The following is a 16606-nucleotide window of genomic DNA, read 5'->3' as shown; positions in this document are numbered from 1 at the left end:
TTGTCCTTTGCCTCTCTGACTTTGTCCTAACATGTCTATGCTACCCTTTCTTTCCCTGCCTTAGTTCTGTCTTTTTTTTTTTTCCTGTCTTATTCATGACTGCTTTTCCTCAGCTTTAGAGCAGAGTATTATAATAATTTAGGCTAGAAAGAACCTGTGGAGGTCATCCAGCCCAGGGCCAACTTCAAAGTTTGATCAGGTTACTCAGGATCTTTTTCTGTCAAAATGGCCATTTACCTTGTGGTTTCACTAAGAGATAGCTACAGTCTTCCTGAGAAGAATGACATTCTGATAAGTCCTGAACTGCTACATAAAATGCCCCTGGCTAAGATGTGTTCAAGGTCCAATCTAGAAAGTGTGTTCTGAGTCCATCTGTTCTGGGTCCTGTCAATATGCCAGGCCGAGTCACGTTAAAAGTAATGCACCTAACTGCTCTGCTGTGCCAACAGTGAGGGATTTCTGCATACGTCCAGAATATGATGGTTAGATACCTCTGGAAATTTATTGAAGAAAAACTTGGCACATATACTTTTCAGACATCTCTAAGGTTTTGCAGCAAGGCCTGAAAATGTACTTTGTGAACTTAGGCACCCAAAGTGGGGCACGGGAACACAAGTCCCATGCGCAATCAGGCCCTTGATGGCATTACTGCTAATTGGCATTTGTTAACCTACACAGTTCCTGATGTCTCTTGGCAGCTCTGAGACCCTTCTCATGGTTAGTCCAAGAAGGATTATCTATCTAGGTTTCCCTTCGCTGGCCTGTCCTTTGGGACCTGATCCTGCAAGCACTATCAGACATAAGTAATTGCAAAAAATACTTTGGGAGGTGAGACACTATTGGGATGTTCAGGAAGGGATTAGATAAATTCATGGGCAACATGTCTGTAAACAGATACTAACGGAACTAGGCAGGGATGTGCCCTATAACATCCCTGATTAGACAGTTCCTGATACTGAGGAAGTACAAAGGGAGCAGATAACCAGAAGTGACCAGGCTCACGTGCACTTTCTAAATAGTCAGAATATTCTGCTAGATGGACTACTGGGCTGACCCAGCAGGGAATTTCTCACATATTACATATCTTATATATACTTATTTTTTTCCATTGTACTAGAAGCTGGAAGAGTCACTTACACTAATCCATTAACTACCTCTGTGAGCTTACTGTGTCAAAGAGTGAGTATGTGGATGATGGACCTAGACTATACATAAGACAGGTCTGATGACTAGTTGTTGAAGGAAACCATTTCATTCAGATCAATAGTTTCTATCGCATATGAATTCTTATGGCAAAAAGGAACATAAGAATATCTGAGATTAATCCAATCTGTTCCTGCTAGTACTGCATTGCTTCAGGTACAACAGAGTTAAAATCATAAAAATGAACTAAGATGCCATCTTGCTGAACTGATGCTAGTAAACTGAACAAGGAGTGCTATGCAGAACAATGAGAACTTGACAAGTCTTATCATGCAATCTCTTTCAAGATTACCTGTAGTGCATTTCTGGTTGTCTTAGTTCAGCATGACTGCTTGTTGAGATCAGCAGTGTGCAATGACAGCTCAAATGAAAAAGCTGTTGGTATAACTTGGACTCATCAGATACAAATCAATTCTGTTGTCTAATACTACTCAGTTGCAAACAAATGATGAAGAATTCATTTTACTACCTCAGATATTTCTGATGCAAATAATCTCGAGGCATTTCAAACCAAAAGCTATCACAGTCAGAAAGATAATTCCTTGCAAGGGCCTGGCACAGTTGATAGATCATGATAGATTCTAGATCATGGCTTACTCAGAAATTTTGGGGCTCTTGAAAAGTCACATTAGGTAGTTTGACTAACTATAGTCTTATTTACAACTCTCTATACACCGCTGTCAGTCTGAGTTACAGGCATGACTGTTGGACTGTGCATGTGTGCACGCAGTTCTTGAATATGCTGTGTGTAACTAAGATGACTTAGTGACTTTTTTCAGAAATAAATACTCAGTTGCAATTTTATTAGATAGCTGACGTGGGCGAGGAAATAATTGTTTGATCACTTCAGGCAGTTTCTCTATTGATAATCAAATTCTTGACTGAATTTCAGTTCAGGGACACTGTGAGCACACATTTATCTTCTGTCAGAGAACATCACACATCTCAACAAAGTGACATTGCTTTTTTCCAGTCTCATATTTTCTCCTCTTACCTCAGATACGTGACTTCTCGAGCAGCTTAAAACTTCCCCAAAACGCTAAGCAAGTTCACTGCTCATTGAACCCAGCATCAGGACATAATCACAGTACTGAACAGTTGGAATTCTGGAAAATAGTTTATGTGAAGTGTTACAAAATTCCTGGAACCATGCAAACATCAAATTTGAGATGCTTGACTGAGAAATCTCCCCAGTGAGAGGTGATAATCTGAGCATCTGCAGATTCGTTATTGTTTATAAACTGTTGCTGTTGCCTCTGTAAAATCAACTTCTGCAAAGACACATCCTCTACCTGGAAAGACAGCTAAATATAAACAGCCATGAGGCAGTGCTGTTGCTTGAGTGTGATCTCACACTACCTTTCAGCCAGTATAATGAATATTACAGTTTGTAAAGATGGTGCCAGTTGTGTGATCATATAATGACTCCTTGGTCCATTAAATACTCAGGCCTAGCATCAGCTGACTCAAGACAAAAGAGAGAGAGAGAGAAAGTCTTTCCATAAATTGACGGGACTTTGGGATACAAATGGAGAAATGGTGATGATCCAGAACCTTCAGAGGGCTCTCTTCTCCAAAAGCAATTTCAATTAATTAGTTATTAATTAGTTAGCAATCTTTCTTGGTAGTTCTTCACTAATTACACTGATATCTTGGATACTGATTTCTCATTCTCTTGTAATAATTAAAAGTTATTTATTTGGAAAGAACTGTATAAAAAGTTCATCTAAGGCTTCTCACAATGTTAGTTTCTTTATCATAGTGCCCTTGAAGGTTAGTAGACTGTGCTTTACAGCTTGAAAGATGATAAAAGATTGAATCTTCAAGGACAATCAGCATCAGAGATAACTTCTGTCCTACTCATGTCATTGCTAATGATCATTCTTGTAAACATGGCAGAGCCTTTATATTCTTCACTGTGTATCTTCCAAATATGACAAAGTTTCTTTATCCTGTTGTTAAATACTTGATACTTGCAGATGAGAAACTTGGTTAGGTGATTTTGTTTCATACTGTTGAGTGGGCTCAACAGTGTCCTTTTAAGTACATCACCCAGAATCTTTAAATTGATACCAAAAAGTCTGATACTGTCCTCCACAGCCAAAGAAGAAATTGGGACGTTTTTATATTGTCCAGTGAATGTCAATGTGTTTGAGTTTTCAGTGTTTGCACCAATGACTTTATCAGTGAGAGCTGTATCTCTGTTTATGATGACCAGTTCAGTTTGAGTACTTCTTTTCCTGTAGTAGTTTGCAGACTGGTCAATTCTGAAATATATGTTCTCTATTGCATAGCTTTTATTTAATTAAACAGATCCTGATTCCTCAAAGCAAGACATGGTTTACTGATGACAGCAATGTGAATGCAAAAAGAAAGCAGTCTGTGATTAGACTTGTGCCCTGAAGACTGCCTCCTTGATGTAAGCACAATTGCTCGTTACCTCTACTCACTATTGAATTTGCAACTTGCTAATTAACATGGCTGCATGTAAACAATTCTGAAGGAAAAGAAAGATAAGGTGCGGTTACATGAACCAGTAAATGCCATGCTCTGAACTCATCCGGTTTTAACTCCTCTCTTTTCATATAACATCCAGTTTCAGAAACCACTTGCAGACATTACTGAAAAGCTAGTGCTGTTCCACTATGGCTGGTCCAAGCTGAAGGCAGTAGTTCCAATACAAAGTTTTTATAATTAATTGTATTCTCCTAAATTCTCACCAAATGTCATTTATATTCTATAATTAATCACCTCATTTAAACTGTCCTGCACAACATCCTTGTTTCTAAATTGCAGAGACATGGATTTGAGGGATGGATCACTCAGTGGATAAGGAATTGGCTGGATGGTCGCACTCAAAGAGTTGCTGTCAATGGCCTGATATCCAAGTGCAGAGCAGTGACGAGTGGCGTTCCTCAGGGGTCGTTACTAGGACCGATGATGTTTAACATGTTTGTTGGTGACAGGGACAGTGGGACTGAATGGACCCTTAGCAAATTTGCTGACGACACTGAGCTGTGTGGTGCGATCGACACACTGGAGGGCAGGGATGGCATCCAGAGGGACCTGGACAGGCTGGAGAGGTGAGGCTGTGCAAACCTCATGAAGTTCAACAAGGCCAAGTGCCAGGTCCTGCACACGGGTTGGGGTAATCCCAAGCACAAATACAGGCTGGGCAATGAGTGGATTTGAGCAGCCCTGTGGGGAAAGACTTGGGAGTATTAGTGGATGGAAAACTGACTATGAGCCGGCATCATTCACTCACAGCCCAGAAAGCCAACTGTGTCCTGGGCTACATCAAGAGAAGGGTGGCCAGCTGGACGAGGGAGAGGATTCTCCCCCTCCACTCTGTTCTCATGAGACTGCACCTGCAGTGCTGTGTCCAGCTCTGGGGCCCCCAAAATAAGAAGGACACAGACCTGCTTGAGCAGGTCCAGAGAAGGCCATGAAGATGATCAGGGGGCTGGAACATCTCCCTTATGAGGACAGGCTGAGAGAGTTGGGGTTGTGCAGCCTGGAGAAGAGAAGGCTCTGGGGAGACCTTACAGTGGCCTTCCTGTATTTAATGGAGGCCTACAAGAAAGCTGAGGAGGGACTCTTTATCACTTAGTGTAGGGATAAAATGAGGGGTAACTGTTTTAAACTGAGAGAGGGCAGATGTAGACTAGATATAAGGAATAAATTATTTCCTGTGAGGGTGGTGAGACACTGGCACAGGTTGACCAGAGGGATTGTAGATGCCCCTTCCCTGGAAGTGCTCAGGGCCAGGTTGGATGGAACTTTGAGCAACGTGATCTAGTTGAAGGTGTCCCTTCCCATGAGAGGGTGTTGAAACTAGATGGTCTTTAAGGTCCCTTCCAACCCAAACCATTCTATGATTCTATGAAACAGCGAGCTTTTTAGAAGTCCAAAGCACTCAACAGCTCCCATTGAACTGAACATTACTAAGCTACTATGTATGGACCTATCAAAATAAAATTAATTTATTATTTCTCATTTGGAGTTTATTTAGGAACTGCTGTTGCACAATTATTTCCCTCTATTCTATTTTCAGTTATTATAGTAATCAATAGTACTTCAAAGTAATAACTGTAATGCTTAGCACTTCCAACCAAACATTTCTATTCGGCTGCTGTAATACACAAATGTTGTTTACAAATAAGGACACTACAGGTCAACAGACTCTTTTATAAGACAGCTGTTTCACACTTCACAACAAAAATATTTTCTCACTATTTCCTCTAAGTCTAAACATAGCTATATGTTGTCCCGTTACCAGTTTCAGAACACAGATCTAAGATTGCTCTTCCAGGGATTCTTTATCTAATCAGAATAGATTGTGTTTCTTTATTCTAAATTATTCCTCAATGTTTAATTATCAAATCATGTCCTCAAAAAAACATAATTAACACACTTTCTCCAAGAATCCAAGCACTTACATCAATTCAGCTGAAACCTTGGTTTTGATGATTTTTGCAGGCAGAGAGGGCATTAGGAATTTTAGTCTACACAGTTTCTCTAAAATATTCTCCATAATGATCTGATGAAAAATTAAATACAGGCATTTTTTGAGCATGCTTTTGTGATGTCTGGCTAGAATGAAGGGTAAGACCCATTTTGTCATGCAGACTTTCTGAATACTATCCCCTTTTCACTCCTGTCTTGTGTCCTATGTGCCAGATGAATTGCACAGGGAAGTAACATTGTCAACTCAGGCAAGGTTCTTTCCCTACTCTGAGAAATTTCATGTTCTCTTCCAGGATGAGCATAAGACTCATTTGTACTTTTGGAACATCACAAGGGTATTTTAAAATGGTATAGACCTAGTGGTCAGAGTCATTTACTTATTTGAAAAACCTCAGACAACAATTTTGCAGACTTTCTTTGTGCCACATACCTGTGGTATGTTCAAGAGACTACATCACAACATCTAGATCCCAGTGTACTTTAAAGAACACATTTTTGAGCCTTCAGGAATCTCAAAACAAGTGCTATCTTAGCATATAAACATGCAGAAGTTAAGTGAAGTGAAATTATGTGAAATGAACAGATCAGAGAAGTGAAGGAGTACAATGTAGACTTCTGTATTTCTTGCACTGACAGATCACAGGTAACCAACCTTGTTTACAAGCATGTACCTTAATTGACACACAGCCAAATAACAGAATGACCTTCACAGCCTAAAACATTTTTGCAGCTATGCAACAGGTTCCAATAACAACATGATACAATATATGTTGGATTCAAGGTCATTATTGCTACTTAATACAGAGAAAATGTCTTTCCGGAAGACCTTATCTCAATGGCTTCCATTTTCCAAAAGAAGCAGCTATTTTCCTTTTGAAAGCCCAAGTAGACCCTGGGGATTCTGTATTAACCTTTTCTCTAGTCCCAGATGCATTAAATAGAATTTATTTTTGCAGTTTGAAGGTGATACAGGCTGTCATGTTTGAGGCTTACATCACTGTAACTGAGGGGTTTAGGAAGAAACTTCTCTGTTGAAACCTCTTTGGAGCATCCTGTATCTTCTACTGAAGCATCTGATATTGGCCTTTCTCAGAAAATACAGATGACAGATTTTGTGGACAGCAGTGTGGCACCTTGAACACTTCACCTCTGTATTTGATGGGAGATAAAACTTTAAGGACTTTTAAGGTATTTTCCAGGTGGACAACTGACTAGTTTATCACCAGGAAGGGACGGAAGTACATTTGTCTTTCAATGACTGGAAGAAACTAGCAGATGCAGGAGGCTGTAAGTGATGCAAAAGAAATGTACCAACTAGTGTACCAGCCCAAACCAAGTGCAGATTGTAGAAGTCAGAATGAATAATTAAAACATTTGAAGATCAGTGTAATTTTAAGGGATTAAAGAAAGGTAGAACTGTGAAAACATTTATTTTTCTTGCTATAATGCAGAAAGAGAGGGAGAAAATAAGAAATGTTGTTAAGAATTAATATACAGCCTCCCCGCCACCCCCCCTTTCTTTTTTTTTTTTTATTAAAACTCAGTAAAGCCTAAGGATTATGGACATACAGCAATGAAACGACACGTAAAAAGCTGCACAGAGAAAGGAATCTGACTAATGCTTGGAAAAGGAATGGTCACATATCAGACTACCTAAAGTACATGTTGTGAACATTACATTCAAATCAGTCAGGAACATATTTATGGAAATTAAGATGGTGCATACATGCTTTTCAGAGCTGAGACTGATTCAGCAAAGCTACTCGTTGTGCCTAAGGAAGAACTTGGAGGAGAACACTTAGGACATAGCAATTATCTCTGATAAAGCAGAAAATAAGACAGGACAGCAAAAACAACATTCTGTATTTACCATATACTGTAAAAGATTGATGGCATGCTATCTCAAGCAAGTCATAACAAAGGACATGACACATGCCTTATTTGTTCAATTAAGAGAAACGTAGGATGTGGAAAGCAAGAGGTAACCATGACATGTGGAGAACAAAACCTTGAAGTACAAACCATGTGAAATGTACCAAGTACAAATCATAGTGAAATCAACGCTTCTTCAAAACTATGAATTAAATTGATTGTCCACTAAGGCAGAAGAATACTGAACATAAAATGAACAAATTTGGAAATTATAGACAGCAGAGAAAATACATAAAATCTCATGAGGAATGGGCAATTCTACAGGGCTATGACATGATTGTATTTAAATACTCTATTTACATTTTGGCAACTGTAATATCTCAACATTCCCGTTTCAGTTGTTTCTGTATTTTAAATTCACACGTGAATAGAATAATTGAGGATTGAATTAATGCAGCACCAGGAAATAAGACCAAGTAATTCCTGCATTTGACTACAGATGATTAACTTAATCATCCAGTGATATGTGTCTATAATCAAATAGCTCATTAAACTGGCACACCCATACATCAGAGAGTTAACAACAGGAAAACAAAAGAATATTTGACAATAGAAGATGAAACAGTTGAATACAGTTTATGTACAAAAAAGCAATCGTTCAGCATAATCATTTCATGGGTTTGTGATGTGCTGTTTTAAACAATCCTTATGTTATTGCTGAGGAAGGAATTGTCTACATCCATTACCTTCACTGAATCTTCACTGCTTCCACTTCCTAGCCACTATTATCCCAGTTTTCCATGCAGATCCATGGCTCTGCACAAATCCCTTGTGAGCCCCAGAAAAGTAAACTGCCATTTTTCCACCGTCTGAGCACTAAACTCTCTGTCCATAGACAGCAGGAATGTGATTATCCTGAGTGTTGGATGAAGAAACTAGCTCTCCACACACCCCTTCCTTTCTTTCACTTGCGGAATAAAATGAATGTTTATTTTCACTAGTAGTAGCAACTATGGTTTAACTATTGTGCTTTTGAATGAGATTAGGTTTAGATGTCATGATCATCATGTTCTGTTCATAGTGTGAAAATGCACTCTACACTTCCAACAGTTTGTAGTGTAAACAGACAAATAAGTATATGACTGTAAAAATGGCTTTTCATGTAATTACAAAAAATGTGATGGCAAAAATATGACTGTGTAGCACATGATGTGTCTTGTACTTGTGTCACAGTTTATGTCCCCCGTTTTTTGCCTAATCCCAAGTAGAAGACATCTGTCATATTACTACCTTTCTTCCTTCAAGGAATGCCTGCTTGGGGATAGAACCATGGAAAATGCTTGTCCCAGCCAGCAACAGCTCAATGGGCCCCTGGTTTCTGATGGGCACTCCCTCCTCCCCAGGAAAATGTCTTGTAGTAAAATAAATGTGTTTGTGCAGTGGTGACTATTTGTCACTGTAGACCCTGACACAGGCATTAAAGCATCTGCCATTTAGAACTGTGTCTCATAACTGCCCAACATGAGAGCTGTAATGAAATCCTACCTTACCATACCGAACTAGAGAAGTCTGTTTAGTTAGCAAGGTTGCACCTCTCAGATACTAACAGGACTGTAACTGATATGAACACTAAAGTCCATATCCAGTCAGAGGAAAACAGCAATAATTTGGAACAGCTACACAGCCGAGGCCCCTGTGAATAAGAGTTTTTAAAACTTCTCCTATAAAGAATATAAAATTATGCAAAGTTGTCTTCCAGGTTTCTACATTTCTGGCTTCCCAGCTCCAGAGCATGTACTCTACCATTTACTCCTCCACTTGCCAAACTTGCATTTGAGTGATGGTTGCTCACACATTCTTTTAAATTCTCTCAAATGGCACATACTTATACAGAAGCACTGGCATACACAGTACACACACTTCCTCTAGTTGGTTCCTAAATCTCCAGTGAAAGTGCATGTGATGATGTGGACATGCAAATAATACCATTCCTTGGAAAAGCAGAATTTTAATAGGGTCCAGTAAACAACAGAGTCTAGACAAGAAAAAGTCAGCTGACAGTCTAGCAATATATATAAATGAAAATCAAGAATTAAAGCTGGTCTGTGTTACCCTTGCAGGCATCTGTGAAATTTAGACATTTTAGGGCAAGAAGAGATAATGAAGTTCAGCTAAAAAGTGCTTCTACATACAGCAAGCCATGAAGTTCCATATGTTCTGTTCCAGGAGCAGGAATTATGCTTCCACGAATGTCAGTAAAGTTCTTTTGCTTAAATTTCCCATAAGTCATTGTCAGCATAAGAAATGCTGGTCCCCCACAGAGTCTCCACCTCCCAGACTTTCTTAAACTCACGGAAAATCTCTAATATCTGTTCACCAAACATTTTTGTAATAAGTTGTAGTTTCAGGGATAGATACATGTTCTTTACCAGACTACCTATCTTTTGTGCACCAACTTTCCCCTTAGAGTTTCCACATCTCTTAGTCATTTCAAACGTCTTTAAAGATATCTCAATCCTTCCCATCTGCTTAAAATTTCCTTCTGAAGGGAAAGGAAAGATGAACAGTCTCATCCTCCTTAGCTTTTGAAATCCTTGGCATAATATACTATCTCAGCAGCAAATCTTACAGTGCAACAAAATGTCAAGCTTTTATTTCTTCCCAAAGAACTGTGACTATGAATACATTAGCAGATAATACAGGTGCACCAGGAGCAGATCTGTAGAAACTGGCAGTGCTAAAGACCGAGCATCCACTTCACATTTCAGGATGCCTTCCAGCTTAGTTTCTCCTGAACAGAACCCAGGGGACACACTCTGAGAGCACCCTGTAACCAGTATCGGAAGAGCAGTAAGTGGGGGCTATTCAGAGGTTTGCTCCACAAGGGAATTCCTGGAAAATTCAAATGAGAATGTAAACACATCCTGGGCGAGTATTGACTGCACCTCTTGACACATCAGGAGGAATGGCAGACAAGTAACCCTCCAATAGCTTAGACTGGTGTCCTAACTACATAACATACTGGTTACAAGTGACAACAAAACATGGACATTAACCCATATCCCCAGACATGTCATCTACCCTTACCTGAATACGCTACCAAGCTCAGGTGAGAAGGCCTTCAGTGTGAATTGGAATTGACAGAGAAGAGAACAGGACTAAGAGCCTAGATTTTTGCTGTAGCAAAGTGGTACTCTAAACGGTTGCCCTGAAACTACAATGGGGACAGTGTAACATTTTTTTTCTGTTGAGAAGCTAGATGAAAAACTCTAAAATTTTAAAAGGAGGTGCTATTGTTCCTGTGAAAAAAAAAAAAAAAAAAAAAAGGACTAGTTAGAAATATCAGTAGAAGATATCAAGTCAAATGTTAGAGGGATTTCAGAAACTTGGGGAAACACAGGTTTTGAAGAATATAAACTGTTTGAAAAAGACAGAAAAAAAGGCAGAAGAACAGCATTGTATATTAACAGTGAAATATGTTGAAAATTAAAGTTTCTGCTAGGAAATATGCTGTTGAACATGACTGCAAAATTAAAAAAAGGAGATGGAATGTGAACAGAAAAATTTCCATGTCTGAAGTGCAAACAAACTCTGAGAACCCCAGTATTCCCACAGCTGGGCCTACACTGATAACCTCCACTTCAGAAATCTGCAAGAAACAAGTCAAGAATCATCGCCTGGTAGCCAAGGTATCTAACCATCTCTCAAATCAAGGCAGGTATTTTACAAGTAGAATAGGGCTATAATCAACACAGGCTGAAAATTTCACCTCCGCCCAGGAGCCTTTTCAGAGTGCCACATAGGGGTGGACATGCCTCATCCCTGCTGATTACCGATACCACTGTGAAGAAGCATCAGAGAGATCAAATATTAAAAACAGACAATGCCTGCGGCTGGAAGAATCTTGAGGAGGGAGGAGGAAAAAAAAGGAGATATTTGGAGTGGTATGCAGTGCTATGTGCGTCCTAGATGGCACAATATTTCTCTATCATTCTGGACTGAACTTCTCCTTAAGCCATAAGGTGTCAAGAGTGACCCAGGCAGTTCCAGGCTCATTATTCAACCACAATTATCCATAAAGGTGTATGTGGAAAAGTGAATTTGGAGGGATCAAAGTTGTGACTTAAAATGCAGTGCAACTTTGTTGGATTTGGGTCACCCTGACCACCTATTGAATTTACTGCTTACTGAAGTACTTCTTTGGTAGGATAACAGACCTTGTAGACCAGAGAAATACATTACATTTCATATTTTACTTGTGTAAATATATTGAAAGTACATTTTCAGTGAAGTACCACAGTATTCTGGTGGAAGCAGTAACAATTGAATAAAGAACTGGATTCACAGACTGACAGTCAATTTTTCTGTAAGGGGCCATCAGGCCGACTGAAGTTACAAGCGGAGTTCAGCAGTGATCCTCCTTCTGGTTCTGTGTCCAGTTGTTCTTATTTACGTGCTTTTGCTTCCTCTTATGTCTCTGTGTTTATATCTAACCTAATCAGGAATGCAAGCCATGAAGAGCAAAAAGACCACCAACTTTTGAATCCTTCACTTGATCCATTTTCATAATGGAGCACATCACCGAGGACATTTTGTTTAAATATGCTAGGTTTGTTTGGTAGCTGTGTTATGTTCACTAAGGAGCTGGAATGGGAAATGCGGTGTGGTGGCCACAGTAAAATTCAAGATGCCTATGTGATGGGGAAATTGGCCTACTTCATTCAAATTAAATTTCAGTTACAGTTGATCGGAGTTTTGCTTGATAAAAGGCTAGCTATGCTGTGCCCACATTACTGTGAGGAACCAAATCTGTTTACTCTAGAACTAAGTGTTGGAAAGAAAGAACTTATTTTGTTTCCTGTTTAAAAAAAAAAAAAAAAATCTGTTGACAGCAGAAGGAGCATCTGGCTCTTAAACTTCCAGTTTCCCACCTCCCTAAGTCCAGTTAAAACTCTTGGAAGGACAACAACAATTTGGTAATATTTCTCCCTTAAAGTTTTCATTTGTGCACCTTACCAGTAGATTGATCTTGCCTCTGTCTTGCTCCAAACATTTCCAGAGCAGTAGTGAAGAAACTAAAGATTAAAAGAAAAAATAACTGTAGTAAATGTAAAGATGTTTTAAATAATTATCAGGCTTATGATTTTTCTTTTTTTTTTTTTTTTTTATTACTACCATCACTAATAGTACAGGACAAACACCCTTGTGGGACTCCAAAGCATGTAACTCCAAGGGGTGTCTCCTCCCTGGATAGTCAACAAATTAAATGAGAAACACAAGGGATGGGTAAAGGTCAACATTATATCTCTTTTTAAAGGTAGAAAATTAAATCACAAGGAAATTAATTGACTGGTCAAAGGTCAAACAGAAAGCAAGTTGCAGAGCATGGAAACTGAGAAACTCTGTCTTATGTTCAGCTCCTTAACTGCAAGACTTTCTGCCCTTTCTTTAATCTGAAGAGGAAAAAAACTTCATTGCTGGAATATTATTATCAGAATTAGTTTCGCTGAGAATGGTCTGAATTTCTCCATCTCATCCAAAACTGGATATTGTTCTGTCTCATTAAAGCAGAAATGAGATCCATTCCAACAACACTGATTTGGTCAAAACAAAATCACAACTACTCTTTAAGATTTTTGTACTCCAAAAAGTTGGTTTGCAATCAGTTTTGGAGAAATAGTCAAGTCAATGATCAATTTCATTGTAGCTTTTGAGAAATTAACAAAAATGCTATGGTTCCCTCAAAAAAGAATGAAGGTAGAAGCTACATTTGAGAGATATCGTGGTGTTCCAGGGGCTTCATCCACTCTTTATATATTACTGTGAGTTTCTGTGAAAAGGTGTACACATATATATACATGTGCATACCTATACACACAGAAATACACTTACTTTTCCACATAAATATGCATATATATATGTGTGTGTGTCTATAGATATGGACACATATATATGCATATACACATATATATATTTACATAAGCAGAGAGAAATCACATGGGATTTAAGGAGCACAAGGCAGTCCAGGAAAAGAGGCAAACAGGCCATTTTCCCATACCTTCTCTTTCTTGAAGCAAGAGAAGCCTAGACATGATGTGACACTTTAGTATATGCTAACAGAGAACACTTTAATATATGCCAACAGAGAGTGATCACAAGCTCCGTCTCTGTTTCAGGGGCTAGGAAGCTGTATATATACCTTGTAAGGCTCAAGGGACTGAACTGCAGTTACACCAGACACCTGGGCTTTGCTTCCCCTAAACACCACCAAGGACACAGGCTGTCCAGAGTGCCCTGTCAGACCCTAACTCAGTCACCTGGAATCACTCCTGTCACCTCATGGGCAACGTGGGAAAGTTCAGATTAAAAGACTAAACCGAGGTGTACAGCCATGGGTGCTTCAGCACGGCAGCAATGATCTGCCTTTGCAACCTTCCGCCTGTGTGTGGAGGAACAGTGAGCTTGGCTCCTAACCTTGGTCTGGCCCAGGGTGGCTTGGGTCACAGGAATGGCATGCTTCAAGGGGGGGCGAGGGGGGGGACAAGGAATAGCAGGGCCTTCTTCTGAAAATATTAACCCGTCTGTTTGAAGAGTGATGGCTGCCTTTGAAATCTCTCCGTATAGATCTATACTTAGCACTGGGGCAAGGAGCGTTTGCTGAGGAGTGTGAGGGGTGGGCTGGGGGAGGGCTCCCTGCGAAGCCCCACGCCTTTGTCCTCCAGCCGTGCCCTCGCGGGCTGGCAGTGGGGACAGGGCTGCCCGCTGCTCCTGAGCCCCCGCCTCGCGTCCCCTCGCTGCACCCTGAGCTCACGGGATTTCAGGGTGGGGTGGGGGGGAAAGTTGGGTTGTATTTTTCTTTTTTGCCTTTTTTTTGTTTGTTTGGGGTTTTTGTTTTTTTGGGTTTGGGTTTTGTTGTTTTTTTTTTTTTTTTTTTTAAATTGCCTCCCTCCTCTTGTGCCCCCCTTCCTCCGCCTTCTAAATAGGAGATGTTCCCAGGACAGCGCCCAGGAGACCGGCTGGAATCAGTTTTGGAGGGTGATGCACTGCGACAGCTAAAAGTTGGATAGGGTTTCAGCAGCTCCTATATAAAGCAGGGGGGACTTATGTCACTGCACTAATTAAATTCCATCTGGGTTGTTCCTCGGGGTGGTTTTGAGCCTGCCACCCAAGTCAAGCAGGCAGAGAGGCCGAGGCACAGCATGATGATGGACCTTTTTGAAACTGGCTCCTATTTCTTTTACTTAGAAGGGGAGAATGGAGCCCTGCAGCAGCTGGAGATGGCTGAGGGATCCCCGCTGTATCCAGGCAGCGATGGCACCTTGTCCCCCTGTCAGGACCAAATGCCGCCAGAGGCCGGCAGTGACAGCAGTGGAGAGGAGCATGTGCTGGCACCCCCGGGACTACAACCCCCTCACTGCCCCGGCCAGTGTTTGATCTGGGCTTGTAAAACTTGCAAGAGAAAGTCGGCCCCCACGGACAGACGGAAAGCAGCCACCCTGCGGGAGAGGAGGAGACTGAAGAAGATCAACGAAGCCTTCGAGGCCCTGAAAAGGCGGACTGTGGCCAACCCCAACCAGCGGCTGCCCAAGGTGGAGATCCTGAGGAGCGCCATCAGCTACATCGAGAGGCTTCAGGACCTCTTGCACAGGCTGGATCAGCAGGAGAAAATGCAGGAGATCGGGGGGGGGCCCTTCAGCTTCAGCCCCAAGCAGGGAAATGTAAGCACCGCCGCTTGATTCCTCCCGCCGCCCGGGCATCCAGCTGCGAAACCGCCGCGCCCGTCCCCTTCCCCTCTTCCCCGGCACGGCCCCTGCGGCGGCCGGGGCGGGCGGGCAGGCCGGCGGGGGCTCCTTGAGCGACTGGCGAGCTCCTGAAGCCTTCAGCGAGCAGCCGGCCCGCCCCGGGGAGCCGCCGGCCACCTCACTAACGCCCGTCCTCTGTCCGCACCCCCCCCCCCCCCCCCCTCCTCACCACCCTTCCGTGTGTCGCTCCCGCCCCCCGCCCGTGTGCCGCAGATCCCCAGTTCGGACTTCCTAAGCACCTGCAGCTCCGACTGGCCAAGCCTTTCTGACCATTCCCGAGCCCTCGGAGTCAGCCCCAAGGAAGGTAACTCGCCCCGCGGCCGCCCCCCTCCTCCCTCAGGCGCGGCGGGCCGGCCGCCGCCGCGCGCCCTCTGCCCTCACGGCCGCGGCCCCTCACGGCGCCCGGGCTCCTCCGCCCGCCGCCAGCCCTGCCCCGCCAGCCCGGCGGGGAGGAACCCGTTTGCTCTTTAATCCCTTTTCTCTCGTTGAGCAGGGGGCTCCGCCGTCGAGTCGTCGGCCTCCAGCAGCCTTCGCTGTCTCTCTTCCATAGTGGACAGTATTTCTTCCGACGAGCCCAAACTGCCCAGCGCGGAGGAAGTGGTGGAGAAATAAATCCGGTTGCTCTGGTAGTATATTTAACGGGGATGGAGCCCCCACCCCCTTCCCTCTAAACTAAGTAATGAAGCAAATTAACACAGTGGAAAGCCCAGGCAGGGGCCTCGTTAAGGTCGAGTCAAGGTACACCCACCCCAGAGGAAAATGGCCCTCACCGACTCGAGCCAAACAGACTTTCCCCCTTTTCCCTTCCACTTTTTTTGTTTTCCTGAGTTTTATTTTCTTTCAATTGTGTTGCATAGACCACCCCTCCTCTTTTTTTTTTTTTTTTTTTTTTAATTTAAGATACTTACCAGTGTACCGGTGATCTGCTTTGTCCGAGACTCACCGCAAAGTTCATTCCTGTCTGAGTGAAGCTGTTGGTTGCATTTGGTGTTAGGCGTATTTAAAGAGTTCCCGCCTCGTTTCCTTCCTGTAAATAATTTTAGTACTGACTTTTCTTTTGTAAACAAAACAAATATATATTTAAATGGTGGAATGTGACATTGTATATAAGAACAGACGGTTTTCTTGGATTGTAAAATAAAGTTCTTTGTGTTACAGTGTTTCCCTCTCCCCCCCCCCCCCCCCCCCCCCCCCGTAATTAAATAATAACCCGATCCCGGAGTTAAAACCCGCCACTGAATTCAGCGAGATCAAACCCTGAG

At 42.0% G+C, this 16606-nt stretch overlaps 1 protein-coding gene across 1 annotated transcript; it reads left to right on the top strand.

Annotated features, from left to right (window-relative positions):
* The first annotated feature begins 14741 nt into the window (after nt 1-14741).
* Nucleotides 14742-16083, top strand: MYF6 (myogenic factor 6). Its single transcript, XM_042792810.1, has 3 exons — nt 14742-15260; nt 15558-15648; nt 15838-16083. The coding sequence occupies exons 1-3, from the start codon at nt 14742-14744 to the stop codon at nt 15954-15956; spliced, it is 729 nt and encodes a 242-aa protein (XP_042648744.1). The 3' UTR covers nt 15957-16083.
* The last annotated feature ends 523 nt before the right edge of the window (nt 16084-16606 follow it).

The sequence above is a fragment of the Tyto alba genome, unplaced genomic scaffold, assembly GCF_018691265.1.
Source record: "Tyto alba isolate M040663 unplaced genomic scaffold, T.alba_DEE_v4.0 Super-Scaffold_2, whole genome shotgun sequence".
Classification (NCBI taxonomy): Eukaryota; Metazoa; Chordata; class Aves; order Strigiformes; family Tytonidae; genus Tyto; species Tyto alba.
Note: the sequence above shows the minus strand (reverse complement) of the source record. Positions and strands in the feature narration are given on the sequence as shown.